This window comes from Ambystoma mexicanum, chromosome 1p (genome assembly GCF_040938575.1).
Source record: "Ambystoma mexicanum isolate Mex_15411 chromosome 1p, UKY_AmexF1_1, whole genome shotgun sequence".
Classification (NCBI taxonomy): domain Eukaryota; kingdom Metazoa; phylum Chordata; class Amphibia; order Caudata; family Ambystomatidae; genus Ambystoma; species Ambystoma mexicanum.
In genome coordinates, this window is record NC_090921.1 from 123,385,944 (window position 1) to 123,401,058 (window position 15,115).

The window sequence follows — 15,115 nt, forward strand, 5'->3', positions numbered from 1 at the left end:
ATGACTTTTGCACAGGCTCTTGTAAAGGATTGCAGGTTCTAGTATAATTTCCTCAAGTCCAATCATTGTATCAGCATCCTCTTTACTGTCCAGAGATGTATCGCCCATGTTTTACAAGTAGATGGACAGCCTCCCCATCTATGGTGTATGGGTTTCATTCTCCAATCAAAGGACTGCATTCATTCAAACATTCTATTTTAAACTTGCACAATCAGAAAGTGGACTTATTAGGTCATTGCCACTCCTACCCTAGAACTCTGAGACCTGCAGTAGCCATGACCATAAATGCCTAGATTTCTATCCCATCCACTCTTACAATGACATCCTGTCCTGCTGCAGGACTGCATCGGATTTCACTTGGGAGTGGCACCAGCAATCGGGAGGTGTGGCACGCTGGCTATATCTGACGGTGTACGCCTATGTCGCTTTTCAGCATCTTGCCCCAGTCCCCCAACCGCCATCTTCTTTTCTGTTTCTGCCAATGCCACATAATTCCTTTCTTCTCGGTGCCACAGTCCCACAGCACCCCCTGCAATCCGCACCCATTGCCTGCTCTACCCCACCCTCCACAATGCCATTATCCCTTTCTTACCTATTCATGCTCTTGTCATGTCTGCTCACCAGCTGCAATGGACATAGAAAAGGGACATTTTCCTTTTCTGTTTACCAGGCAGCCATATTTTTGGTTTACTTTCTTTAAATGGGAAATTGGCATGCACAATAAACGTGAAGCTGGTTTCAGGATGAAAAAAATGAATAACACCACAGATGTCAGCCATAACTAACTTCCTCTATGGCAGGCTTCAGTGTTAATGGTAATGGCCTGAACCCTCGCCTAGGCTCTTGCTTTGCTCAGTCCTACAATGAGTTGGGCTACCAAACCATTACCAGTCCCTGGTAGTTAACACAAAATGAAAACTATCGCAGCTTTTGTAAGGTTACTCACATCAGGGAACATTATGCATCCTGGCCCTAAGAGACTTTAAGGGTCATTCAAGTGAGGCAAACACATTATTGTGATCAGTGTCAGGAATTTCCATCAGGTAAGGGTGTGGAAACCATAGCTTTTTTGATTGTTTGATTAGCATGAATTGATAAAATGATACAGGTAATTTTATCTCAGAACAGGTGACCTGCTAATCGGACCCCTTTCAGTAAGCTCCACCCCAGAAGCATAACATGCACCTGTGCCCTGCTGAATTACTCTACTGATCTTCACTTCTTGTTTTCCAGTGCCACAGAGCAGGCTCAGAGATCACAGGTGCCCTGTTTAACAGCTGTTGTGACAGCAAAGCAATTGCAGTACAGAGGTTGCATTTAAGTTTACACCTCTGCTCCAAATCCCATATGATTATGATAAACTACTCACCTCGTTGCAGGGTAATCTGTAAATATAAGGCATACCATGTGTGGTATGGGTTGGAGGGTTTGCATACTTATTAAAAGCCACACCTGTTTTAAATCATACACATGTCAGCACTGTAATCACAGTCAGCTATGGAAAGATTGTGTGTATTCTAGTCAGAAGTCCTTCCCCTGTCAGCCAGCAGCACACAAGACTGAAAGACTGTGCCTCTCTTTGATCCTTTGTGAGGTCAAGTAACACCTCTCTCCAGCAATACAGCCCTCTCAGCAGGAGCTTTCCTGGGAAATAGGAATCAAAGGGCACACCCTACGCAAAAGGTCTATCCTCACACCAGTGTGTGCTGTGGGTCTGAGAAGGTGGTGGTATAGTGTATTCAAAGGGAGCTCAGCAGGGTTTGTGTAAAGATTCCACCATCTTGATTCTCTTTGTACCGCTCCTTCCTTCCTGTCCCCTCCAAATCATTTAGCACAAATCACTTTGGGTATGATGCAAGAAGGCAACAACCACTTGTCACAGGAACAGGCATTGGACTCCTTAAAGCAGGCTTCCTTATGTCCAATCTCCTGTAGACGTATACCTATAAAGGATGGAGTCTCACTCTTCTATTTTTAGTCACTTTTGGACTTCAACAAGAATTCGCTTGGATCCTACTATGAGAGCAGTCCTTCCAGATTCCTATAGTTGTGATGAAAAGGCAATGGCAAGTTGTACTCCCTAACCATCCCCAGGGCATATTGGGGTTGACCTGCTGCTGGAGCAAGACCTGCCTCTCTGCCACCTACACAGGTACTGTGACGAATCGCAGGTATTCCCCCCTTCTCCCCAAGGTGGAGCCTCCCCCCCCCCCAGTGAGGCTAGGGAGGTGAGACTGCTCTGCAAAACCCTGCTAAGGGTCGAGGCAAGTGAGACCTCACCAGTATATATTCTCCTTTTGGGGACAAGGACTCCCGTTCCTGTGATGAACTCCCCACACCAACAAATGTGTAAGCATACATGGGTCTACCTGATGAGCCTCAGAATGTGGCATCCTTATCTTTGGCTGAAGACAATGCAAGATGAAACCTAAAGGCACCAGAAAACGTAGATGTCTCTTTAATGAGAGAAGGATATATAACTGTGCCAAGGAGGAAGTGAGAAGAGGAGAAGCCTGATGCGCAGAGAGAGAGAGAACGCAAGGGGAAGATGCCGGAGCACCGGCACATGCAGAGGCGTGACGATTCTTGCGTCTACCGAGAGACGTGCAAGCACCCCAGTGGTGGTGTGACCACAAGCTGGATGTGATGGGCAGGACGCCACAGGAACAGTGCTGATAATAATAATACGAAGCAGGAGTCTGATGCGGACCCAATACCGAGAAGCTATGCAGTAGAGTGAGAGCAGTCCTGAGCGAGAACCGAGCCCAACCACCAGCCCCTACCAAGTAAGAGGCACCCGGGAGAAGCGGGAGTCCCATGGATATCGTCATCTATCTCAAGATACCCGACCCAGTACTCCAAATGAGTTTTCAAATACAGAACAATCTCAAGAATCAAAAAGCATAGAAGAGAGGGGCTGAGTACACCCCGTTGGTATACGACCAAGAAGAAAGATACCCAAACCAGAGCTGAAAAGCCTAAAAGAGAGGCACTATATCAACATAACTGGGATATAGCCAGTAGGAAAAGAGACACTAAGTGAAAGGCCTAGAAGAGAGGTGCTGAACATACGCAGTTGTTGTATGAGCAATAAGTGGAGAGATTCCAAACCAGAGATGAAAAGCCTAGAAGAGAGGTACTGCATCAATACAGCTGGAAGATAACCAGTAAAGAAAGAGATGCTCAAAGTCTGAGAATAGATGATAATAGAAGTGTAGAAAGGGGCAGAGGAAAACCCCTATCAAGTGCTCCCGAGGAGAAGGCCTGGAAAGAAGTCAGAAATTACTATCTAAGTAGCAAGAAAAGGTTATTGTAAAATTCATTCTAGAAAAGGGGACCACAGAAGGCTGGATAAAGAAAAGTGCTCCGTGGGAGCTACAAGAGTTGACCGCAGACACTATCTGGGGAGAAAGGATAACTCAGGGGTAACGCGTTTGTCTTGAAAAGCAAGACAACGCAGCGCAATACATGCTCGAAATACCGATCCCACACTTAGAAACCACTCACTGGTATCAAGCGTGTTATAAAAGAACAATTATAATACTTATCTGTTCCATCGAGAGGTGGCAGAATTCAAGACTGTTGAATTACCTGTAGGCGAGACTAGGAGAAAACAAATAATTCCCATGGTTTGTTAAAGTTAGTTAACATTAGTGGCATTACCAGGTAGGGTAGTTTGGACGGAGAACATTTATTCTTTTGTCAACAGACGAGCACCTTTAATTTTTTTTAGATAGGTAGGTTATTCCATTAGTGATAGGGAAAGATGGGCCTTCTACTTTCTTTAAAAACCTGAATCATTTCTCCATAGTGTCTTACTCCTTCTTCTGACCTTCCACAGTACCCAGGAACTCACTAGAGGTGAGGGAGGAGAATGCGATCAAGGACTCATCTTTTCCCTGAGTCCCTTGATTGGGACTCACAGCATCCTGAGAGCCAGAACAGCCAAGGTCACTTTGTTTTACTGTCAAACCACTCAGAGCTATCTTCAAATACCGTTCAAAGCCATTCGAACCAACAGGACCAGTCAGGACCAGATATAGCTCCTTCTGGCACTCTCTTCTTCTTCGAACTGCCATGCTTTCAATTGAAGCCTGTTGCCCACTGAAGCTGGAGCACAGATGTTCAATGATACAACTGCCACTTTCAAACCACTTTTTGAGTCGCTCGGCATCTTAAATGTCAATCCAATTCGACCGCCGAACTGACCTGCTGGTTTAATCGAACCGCAACCTTCGAACGCAGCATCTACCTGTCACGTCTCGAACTGTGCGTTCAGTCACCGACATCTTTGTCGTTGAACCATCTGTCGACCGCAGAACTGACACAGGTGGCCCTCATGATCCGCATTCTTCTAACGTAGCATCAAACTGCAGCAAACATCAGCTTAACCCCTTATAGACGCCTGCTCCCTGTTTGGAGCACTGCAAACCCACATTCTAGCCTGTTCGAACTGCTCGCACAGTGCCAAGAAGCATGGTCTGACGCTCTCGAACCACCAAAGAACAGCGACATGGTATTAGTGACTTCCAACTGAAACATAGTCCAGATTTGGTCCCTAGAGACTGATTAGGTCACCTTTGGGCCCTTATTTAGCACAAAACATACCTTTTTACACACATTGTGGTTATTGATTGCCTTTCTCTCCTTTTTATTACCTAGAGAGCTCTATCCTAGCCAGTCAAGTGGCACAGAGAGCTAGAGCGCTCGCTTTGACATCCGTGCAGAGCCTGTTAACGCAGGTTCGAATCCCTGCAGGGCCAAACTCAGCCTTTCATCCTTCCAAGGTCGATAAATGAGCACCACACACCAGTGGGTAATAATAAGCAGCGCTCAGATAACTGAGGGTTCGTAGCGCTATATAAATGTGAAATTATTATTATTATTATTAATTGTGATCCTTCTGTTTCTTGCATATTCTGTTTTCTTTCCACAGAGGTGGGTTTGTATAGTGTTGTTCTATGTTAGTTATTTTTGCATATGGTGTGTTTAATTAAAGTGCATACATTTCTATAGAACCTTACTTGGACATTCCTTTAATTTGAGCTGTTGTACTGTGTTGTATGCGTTGCTACTCTTTCACATTTACACCCCTCTTAGGAGAATAGCCTGCCCTTAGCCCACTTTCGCAAAAAAAAGGCAAAGGAGGTATATCTCTTACCTGTGCCTGTTTCACCTGCATGAGTGGAAGCACTTTTGTTTTGTAAAAATGTGATTGCTGAATATGCGATTTGGCCACTACTCATCCTTGTACTCCTGCAGGGCAGAAGACAGAAGACATGTTGACACAATGAGCCCTTTTTGTAGGCTTGATTAGGTCAAAGGTCAGAAAACCAGTGAGCTGAAAAGTGAAAATACAGAGTCAATGAACCAGAGTAACAGTTTAAGTGTTTGTTGGCAGTGCAAAGTCACTTTGCTCCGCGCTAAAGATTCCATGAATCAGGCCCTTAGAGTTTCCTTCTCAGACCAATCTTCCTCTAATCACCAAAATGAGGCTTTTGAGACGACTCAAATCCAATCTTATTGAACCCTTGTTCCAATAAATACACATTTTTTGTGTAAAACAGATGCAGTCACAAAAGTGACGGCCCAGCAGTGTTCCATATATCCTTATTAACACACAAATAAAAGCGACTCCCAGCGCTGGGTGGATTTAAAAGCCCAGGGATGGATAAGGCAGTGAAAATGCTCATTTGAGCATTTTCAGCAGATATCTCTGAGCAATGAGGTGGGCGCAGGTGTGAATTCAGATAGCGCTGGCTCAGCATAGCCTTCATCAGAGCGTGCGAAAATGAGCATCCTTGGACCGGGCTATTTAGGACGTACAACCATGCGCTTGTAAACATTATTATTTCTGCTTTAACCGGTCTGGTCTATACTCTGCCCTTCCCTAAATGTATGCTCTTCGCCTATCTTTTAGTTTCTGGGTTGTGCTTCGGCCTTGTCGCTAGGATCAGGAAAGCTAATTCTTTTGGGGGTCTTCAACCTCTAAAGAGATTATCTAGCGGGCAACTAGTCAGAAGAAATGATCCTTCAGCTAACTAACACTATTCCACCCAACCCCAGCCCTGGCTGAACCCACCGACCAGTCCAGTTACATAAGACTAGCCGCCATTGCCATCAGTACATACTGTGTAGCTTTTTCCCTTCAAGACATCCAGTACAGGCCAACACCTGTCATGACATATGTTATCAAGCTTTGTACAGCTCATTGACACCATCATATGTAACTCCCTAGCGCTGGGTGGAAAACATGGGACTGATTACTTTCTTAGGGCATCAGTGTGTCTACAGAGCTTTCCCCAGCTCCAGATGATTGCTAACCCCTCTAAAGTAGCTAGGTAACATATCGCACAGGTAGCTAGGTAGTATATCACACAAGTAGCTAGGTAGCATATCCTACAAGTAGCTAGGTAGCATATCACACAAGTAGCCAGGTAGCATATCACACAAGTAGCCAGGTAGCATGTCACACAAGTAGCCAGGTAGCATATCACACAAGTAGCCAGGTAGCATATCCTACAAGTAGCTAGGTAGCATATCACACAAGTAGCCAGGTAGCATATCACACAAGTAGCTAGGTAGCATGTCACACAAGTAGCCAGGTAGCATATCACACAAGTAGCTAGGTAGCATATCACACAAGTAGCCAGGTAGCATATCACACAAGTAGCTAGGTAGCATGTCACACACGTAGCCAGTTAGCATATCACACAAGTAGCTAGGTAGCATGTCACACAAGTAGCCAGTTAGCATATCACACAAGTAGCTAGGTAGCATGTCACACACGTAGCCAGTTAGCATATCACACAAGTAGCTAGGTAGCATGTCACACAAGTAGCCAGTTAGCATATCACACAAGTAGCTAGGTAGCATGTCACACACGTAGCCAGGTAGCATATCACACATGTAGCTAGGTAGCATGTCACACACGTAGCCAGGTAGCATATCACACATGTAGCTAGGTAGCATGTCACACAGGAGAGTAGACAAACTGTGATCCCTGCTGTTCACAAAGGTCTGGAAGGCACATATTAAATAAATCTTTCCTTCAGAAAGAGGGGACGAGAATCATAACAAGCTTGGTGTATGTGTAATATATACAGACTTACATTCAATTTGGTGATTAACAGATAGCCAGGGATGTTTATTTAAATCTGGTGTGAGATGCTTGCATGTATCTAAGGTCATTTTGAGATGTGCCACATCATTTTGCAATCTCTCTAGTCTATTTATTAAAGATTTAGCTAGTTCTAGATACATGCTGTAAGCATAGTCTATGGTTGAAAGGACTAGCGAGATAGTGGGGCTCATTGCGGGGTGGCCGGTGCGGTGTTCATATGCTGGTATTAATATTTACTGGCACATTATCGCACTGGCCAACTACGAGTTTGCCGGTGAGGTGGACGGAATGGTCTCCAGCTGAAGGCTAGAGGTCATTCCGCCACCTTCCTGGCAAACATCGCCTGTAATACCGGCAAACTCCCCCATGAAGTGCAATGGGATTCCAGAGAATGGGGAGTTACACCAGCTACCGCCACTCGTAATCCAGGGGACATTCCACCGGACTGAGTGACGCTAACCCTAATTCCATTTGCCGTTATCCTGGCAGATTTACCGCTGGGATACCGGCAAACTTGTAATGAGCCTCAGTATCTTGCATCCTTTCACTAGCATTTAGCAATGGTAACATTCTTTTCAAGGTTCTTATTATAAGGAAAACTCTTTTCGCTATGGTACTGATTTGGGGATCCAAAGACAGGTCTGCATCCAGCAGAACTCCTTTTTAATTTTACCACAGTAATCTAGGAATGTTCTTGCATTGTTAACATCAGAGCCAAAATCAAAAATGAGTTAGGTTTCATCGACATCATTATATGCTGTGACCCCAAAGTCCACCCTTGTAAAATCTCATGTGTTAATGTTTAATAAGGAAGAGATCGTGGTGTGGGCAGATCTAGGAGCATAAAAGGTACAAGTTTCTCCCAGATGAGTCTGTGTGTGAAGGTCATCGCGGATTGACAGAACCACAGATTTCGTCCCATTGAAGGGCATGAGGGGGTTGAATCTAAAATGCTGTTATTTTCAACATAGGATTGCAATTGCTTAAATATTGCTGTTTCGAAAAAGCTGTGCAACATAAACTAATTGGATCTAAGGTGATAGTTTGCCCACAGCAGAGCAATGCTGCAGAGGGCTGCCGGCCAAAGGCTTCGCCTCCAAGTCTGGTCTCTGCTTTGTTCAGGTGTTGAATTAAGTGATCCTCTTCACCTCTCGATCATCTGGCAATCCTCAACGCTTCTTTTCTGACCTAGTCTTTCCCAACCAACATCTTGCTGGTCATAATGGGGGACCTGAACCTCTCCATCTTCACTAAGACTCATCAAACACTCCTTGAATTTGTTTCCTCTGATGACTCCCTGCTAAGCCTTTTTAACCTACCAAAGCGATTCCGCCGGATCCCCTTCGATCTCATATTTCTATCTTCCACCTCGCACTACTCTGCCCTCACTATTGGTCCCATTCATCCTCCACCCTCTCCTGTTATCTATCTCCCTCACCTCCCTAACTGAACCTTTGCCAATTCTCCCCATCCTGCACTCTCATTGACCCCTTTTTTGCACTACAAACAAATAAAGAACTTGCACTCATCCTCTCCTCCCTGCTCAACCACTCTTCACAGGCACTTCTCTTGCCTGCTATAAAATAGCTTCTGTCATCCCCAATCATTAAAAAAACGCTACCGAGCCCAACAAGCTCTCCTCATACTGGCCCGTCACAATACTTGTGTGTGTTGTCTTTAACTGTATTGTTGACTTCTTCCAGGATCACTCGCTCTGTGACCCCCCAGAAGCTGGATTCTGGAGTAAACACTCCTCTGAAACAGCAGTCACTCATGTCTCTAGGTTTCTACCGATCGGACACCACTCTGCCCCTCTCCTTACGAACCCTACTCGATCGCTCTGCAGCATTTAACATGGTGGATCCACCCGCCAAACCCTCTGGATTCAAGGCCATTAGACTTAACTGGGCGCCCTTTGACCTCTCTGACCACTCCTGCTCCATCTCCTGGAACTCACCCACCTCCACCCACACACCTCTTCCTGAGGATCTATCCTTGGCCCAGATCTCTTCACACTCTACACCATCTCCCTGGGATGACTCATCCTCTCCTTTGGATTCCATTACCACCTCTTCTCTGATGACACCCAAATCTTTGTGTCCTTTCCATGCAGCACACTGGTATCTCTCAAGGAACCACCAGCTGCCTCACGGTCCTCTGTCTCTAAATGGCACTACGCTGCCTGATGTTGAACTCTTCCGAAACGGAAATCATATTCCTCCCTGCCTTGAACGCTAATCCAATGCTCCCATCTTCTATGTCCTTCCCTCCAGACATCCTCACACCTTCACCTAAGACTCTGCTACTTTGGGGTCCTCTTTGACAGTGACCTCAGACTCCAATAGTTCATCATGGGAACTGCCCCTGCTGCACAAGTCAACGTTCAAAATATTAGGAAAATCTAACACTACCTCAACCATCACTAATCCAAAATACTAATCACTACTTTTGTGCTGAATAAACTAGGGTATTACACAAGCTTGTTACTTGGTTTCCGCCTTTATTATTTGTCTGCCCTCAATTAAGAGCTGACCTATGCCCCACACATCCTTCACTGCTAATTTTGGAATTCCCATACCTCTATCCACTGCCACACACACCCCCTGCAGCTTACATTGGTTACCCCCATCTCTTCACACTGCCACAGGCCCCCTCTACAGCATAGCTCAGTCCTCCCCAGCCTCTATACAATACTGCACACACGCTCCACAGCTTACCTTGATCATCCTGATCATCCCCCATCTCTACACACTGCCACACACACACTTGTCAGCTTACCTTGGTTATCCCCCACCTCTGCACATTGCCTCACACACACTTGTCAGCTTACCTTGGTTATCCCCCACCTCTGCACACTGCCACACACACACTTGTCAGCTTACCTTGGTTATCCCCCACCTCTGCACACTGCCACATTGTTGGATGGTTCTCTCTGCAAAATTGGTCCCTCTACTAATCCCTACTTCTCGTCTTGAATTGTATTCACACTCTACCCCCACCACCCTCCCATACCCAGATGACTGCATCTCCCTGCACGCTCCCTCGTGTCCCTTAACCTTTCTGTCCCTGGCACCGCTTTATGCCTCCTCCCACTTGCGCTCCTACTCCCTACTTGTCCCCCTCAACTGGAATGCCCTCCTCTTGTATATCAAGGCCATCCCCTCTGTTGAAAGATTCAAAACCAGGCTAATCTTCACCTCTTGTCCTGATTAGTGAATCATTTATCTGCTACTCTTACTGGCCCCAGTCCACCCCTTCCCACCATACTCTACGCCCATTTCCCATTTGTATTGTCCTTTATGCAGCACTCTACTCCATTCAGTCTTGAGTGGGATGATTTAACCCTTTTCCTACTCCTCCTAGAGCTTTCAAGGCCTCCATCTGCCTGTATATGCTTCAGTTAAAGGCAAACTCACATCTGATCACTTTTCCTCAGGTAGGTCAGTTCATGATTGATACTCAGTCATGCCTCCATTTCTTACAAAGACTGCCTTTAGCCACCAACCACCTGAACGTATCTTAAAGACTGTGCCACCTCTGTAATCCTTGCAGTCCTATTCCTGTTCAAATCTGTCCCTGAATGTGTGTCTCTGAGACTCTCACCCTTGCAGTTCCATCCATCTTCTACTCTGTCTCTGAGCTCTTGTCTCAGACCTCTGTCCCTGTTGCAGCCCTATCCCTCTTCAGCTCTGCCCCGAGCTCTTGTCTCGGAGACCTCTGTCCCTGTTGCAGCCCTATCCCTCTTCAGCTCTGCCCTCGAGCTCTTGTCTCAGAGACCTCTGTCCCTGTTGCAGCCCTATCCCTCTTCAGCTCTGTCCCCGAGCTCTTGTCTCAGAGACGTCTGTCCCTGTTGTAGCCCTGTAGTAAATAGGCAGGACACAAACTTTCCAAGAAGGAGCTTTATTTTAGGCCCCCGGAGGTCGGACCGTCAGCATAGAATGATGAACGTTGGCAACGTTCGTTCTGATTCCGAACACACGGTTCTCTGGGTGTTCTGCTGAGAACTCCCAGAGGCAGATATACATATAACAAGCCCTATCCCTCTTCAGCTCTGTCCCCGAGCTCTTGTCTCAGATACCCCTGTTCCTGTTGCAGCCCTATCCCTCTTCAGCTCTGTCACTGAGTTCTAGTCTCTGAGACCTCTGTCCCTGCTGCAGTCACACCAATCTTCTACTCTATCCCTGAGCTCTTGCCTGTGAGACCTCTGTTCCTGTTGCAGCCCTATCCCTCTTCAGCTCTGTCCATGGGCTCTTGTCTCAGAGACCTCTGTCCCTGTTGCAGCCCTATCCCTCTTCAGCTCTGTCACTGAGTTCTAGTCTCTGAGACCTCTGTCCCTGCTGCAGTCCCACCCATCTTCTACTCTATCCCTGAGCTCTTGCCTGTGAGACCTCTGTCCCTGTTACAGCCCTATCCCTCTTCAGCTGTGTCCATGAGCTCTTAACTCTGAGACCTCGGTCAGCCTTGCAATCCCATCCTTCTACTCTGTTCCAGAAAGCTTATCACTGATGCCTCTGTCACCATTGTAATCCTTTCCATGTTCAACTCTGCCGCTGAACTCTTATCGCTGAGGCCTCTGTAACCCTTACTATTCTATTCATGTTGCACTCTGTCGCTGAAGTCTTGGTGTCAGCTCTTAAAAAGCCCCCCAAATCCTGTTGATACTGAAGAAGCATAACACCGACATTTCTAATGAAAAAAAGAACCCCATGGCAAATATACATGTGACCGGAAATATCGACCAGTAGCTTTTACTAGATCTTGCTCAGCTGCAGCTTGATTCAACTTGCAAAGTGGGTACTGCTCTGTTGTATTTGTGTGATGACATGCTGGGATTATCAGGCTAAAGTCATTTTACTACCCAAATCCTTCTGAGCCATTCATTGGGCCTCATTACGAGTTCAGCCGTGTGGCCAAAAACGGTGGTAATGCTTACCACTGTGTTACCTCCACATTACCACACCAACAAACTGCAGGTTTGGAGGTAAAGTGTAGGGAAAAGGTCCAGCAGAACGCTGGAGGCAGTTCCTCCGCTTTGCAGCCAAAAAAAGGCTGAATTGGAATTCCGCAATTCTGCCGAAATCTCGACTCCAATAAATGGGGACTAAGACCACCTATCACCACTCGGAGGTAATTCTGCCAGATAAAGTGGTGGTAACAGTAAATTCATTTGGTGGTATCTTGGCAGATTTACCGCAGAGATACCACCAAACTTGTAATGAGGCCCAATTGCCTTTAAACCCACGGCACCCTAAACCCCCCTCCCCTCGTTCTGGTCACCACCTTGCTTTTCCATCTGAGCCCAGTGCTATGCACCAATGTTAAGTGCTTCAGGTCCAGCCAACCTTCCTTGACAAATATGATGAAGCTCTGCTGCTCCAAGTGGAAGCTACACCTCTCCATCCCTGCTCTCACCACCGTTTTCAACGCATAGTTGGTAACTCGAAACACTGTAACCAAGCCTGTTCGGTGGAACGCAATGCCCATAGACTCCCACATACTTAGCAACCGCCTTCTGTGCCGAAGGATGCTTGAGGCCTGTGTTCTTTCCCAGGCGCAAAGCCCTCTTTCTGACCATAATGAAGCACTCGGGTGGGACTGAATTGCCAATGGACTGCATGCATGTCTAAATCAAATTAAGGTGAATAGGCGGTGCAACAATGAAGGCATGGTGTACAAGAACAGATATTTAGAGCTTGCTTGTGCTGTTGTATGCTAATTTGAGCATCTCGCTAGATGTAGAAATTTAAAGAAGAAGGTATTGGTATAGTGAATGTTTGGCCACTGATGATTGATCAAGGGTTTTCATTGTTCTCCTGTCTCTGGTATCGCAGGAAGCGGTTCGGGAAGGCGCCTCCCCAAGCTGGAAGAAGAAGGAGAAGCTCCCACAGGTCACCAAGTCTTGGCACAACTGCATGTGCAACGTAAGCAGAAGATAGTCACGCAAGCCGACCCATACGTAGGGATATTTGTGGAGTCTTCTGTCATAACTGCTTCGCCTCTTTCCCCTTGTTTGGCGGGCTTGTGGTGTACTGCTTTTGAATGGTTGCCGTTGAGATTTCAGTCGTGCCCTGTAGTCCTTCTTCCTTCAGACTCGTGGTCTTGAGTCTGGAATGTTTTTGGTTAGTACAAGACTGATCGAATGGGAGCCCAGTGTGCACGCATGGATCCAGGATCCATCCCCTTTACGCGTCCACTGGTCCCCTCATCCCAGTTCTTTTCTCCCCATCCATACCAGTGGTGTAGAAGCAGAGAGTGGTTGTTGAGTGGCGTAGCTTGGAGGACTGGCGGACAAAGAGTTGAGCCTAATGAATCATTATCATGAGTAACTTGTTCTTCTTTCTCAGTACGTCCTGCCCTCTTCCTGCAGACTCATTCACAGATTCTGAAGCATGTCAGCTTCTTATATGGTGATGGTTTCAAAAAGATACCAGATACCCAACTGGTCTTATTCTGATGGAAAGAGACCTTCTCCTGCTACGCGTCATTGCTGAAGCGTTAGAGCCCGCACCAGATGCTGTTACTGTACCCTACCACATTATAGGGGAAGTGACCGCTGCTTAAATTAATGGTGCCAAGCCAAAGGTGGAGGCCACCTGGCTCACGATAGAGCCCCATGTTAAGGGCTCCAAAGCAATTGGAGCTAGTGCAGGGGGGAAAAGGGGAAGCATTGCCTTGTGCTTCCTGTGACAAAGCATGTCCATATCTCCTTGCCCTGTGTGAACACATCGCAAAGGGAAACTTCGGATGCAGAATGACAGGCGGTTAGAGCTTCCATTCCAAGCTTGCTGATTGGCTGAAGAGTTGGGAACAGTGAAAAGAACAAAGGAGAAGCAAAGCATGGACTGCAGGAGAAAATGGGAGCTGGTGGTTGTAGCCTTGATTTCACACTTTGAGTTCATAAGGAGAAGAACACATTCTGCAATGTGAAACATCATCTTACAAGACAGTGGTAGGCCTCTTTTGCTCATGCATTTCAGGAAATAACTGAAGACGCTTCTGTTCAAACAGGTTATCAGCTAGTGCTTCCTCTCCCCTGCTGACCTGTTTGCTTCTGCACCGGGCACCTGGTTACACTCTGATTTTCAGGGCCAGGTGCCTGGCCACCCTGCCATCACTGGCACTGCCTCATGGCAACCCTTGCACTTGGGTCTGTATATGTAACTCTACAGTCCCCTTACCTGCACTTACCAGACACCCCTTGTCGGCGCTTTAACCTTGCACTTGCCAACTTGTTGGCTGCACTACCAGTTCTTTTTTATCCCGTGCTCAGCACTTTCCACTCCTCCCCTCTCCCTTGCACTTTCCCCCTTCCCTATCACCTGCAAATGCACGTTCTCAGTGTCGCTGGCACTAGTAAGATTGTTTTTTTGTCTGTCCTCCCTTGCCTCATCACGCTCTGAAACACTTGTGTATGAGCGCGATACAAATAAAATATCATATCATATCAAACGTTAGAGCAGAAACCCAGTGCACCTCCATCTGCCTCCCACTGGTCCCACACACCCTAATGCAATATTCTTTATAAGTACTTTTATATTTGTACATGGTTCTATGACTTCCTAGCTTTTGCTTTCTTAGCACCCTGGGTGACCTCCCAGCCAACCAGGGAGCACAGAAATCAGGTTTTACCTCATGATCGTTTGCATGTTCTGAGCCCCCTGAGCAGCGGGAGGCCACCATTTTCCCTGCTAGGCAACAAGTAAGTGGGCATGTGCGCCCTTTTCCTGCCCCTTCACCCAAATTCCATCTCTTCCACACCCTAACCTCATCTTCACTTACCTGCGGCTGCCTCGTCCCTCGCTGGCGTCTGGAACACTCGGTGTTCCGGTGCTTACCGGCTGCGGCAATGACCACCATGGAAAGGGAGTTGGCAGACATCTTGTTTTTTAGAAACAGCAACTGCGCACCCTGGCAAGCATGTCGGGATGCTAATATCAATAAACCCTGACATGCAGGGACATTACGGAGCCTGGTGATTATGCTAAGACCCTT

General features: G+C 46.7%; 1 protein-coding gene across 2 annotated transcripts in view; it reads left to right on the forward strand.

The window, feature by feature from the left end:
- ACTL6B (actin like 6B) overlaps positions 1–15,115 on the forward strand; it is a 545,030-nt gene that overhangs the window by 291,601 nt on the left and 238,314 nt on the right. For both annotated transcript variants that reach the window (XM_069644827.1, XM_069644836.1), the window contains one exon: positions 12,955–13,044. In XM_069644827.1, the coding sequence (XP_069500928.1) occupies positions 12,955–13,044 (90 nt within the window). The remainder of the gene's footprint in view (positions 1–12,954; positions 13,045–15,115) is intronic.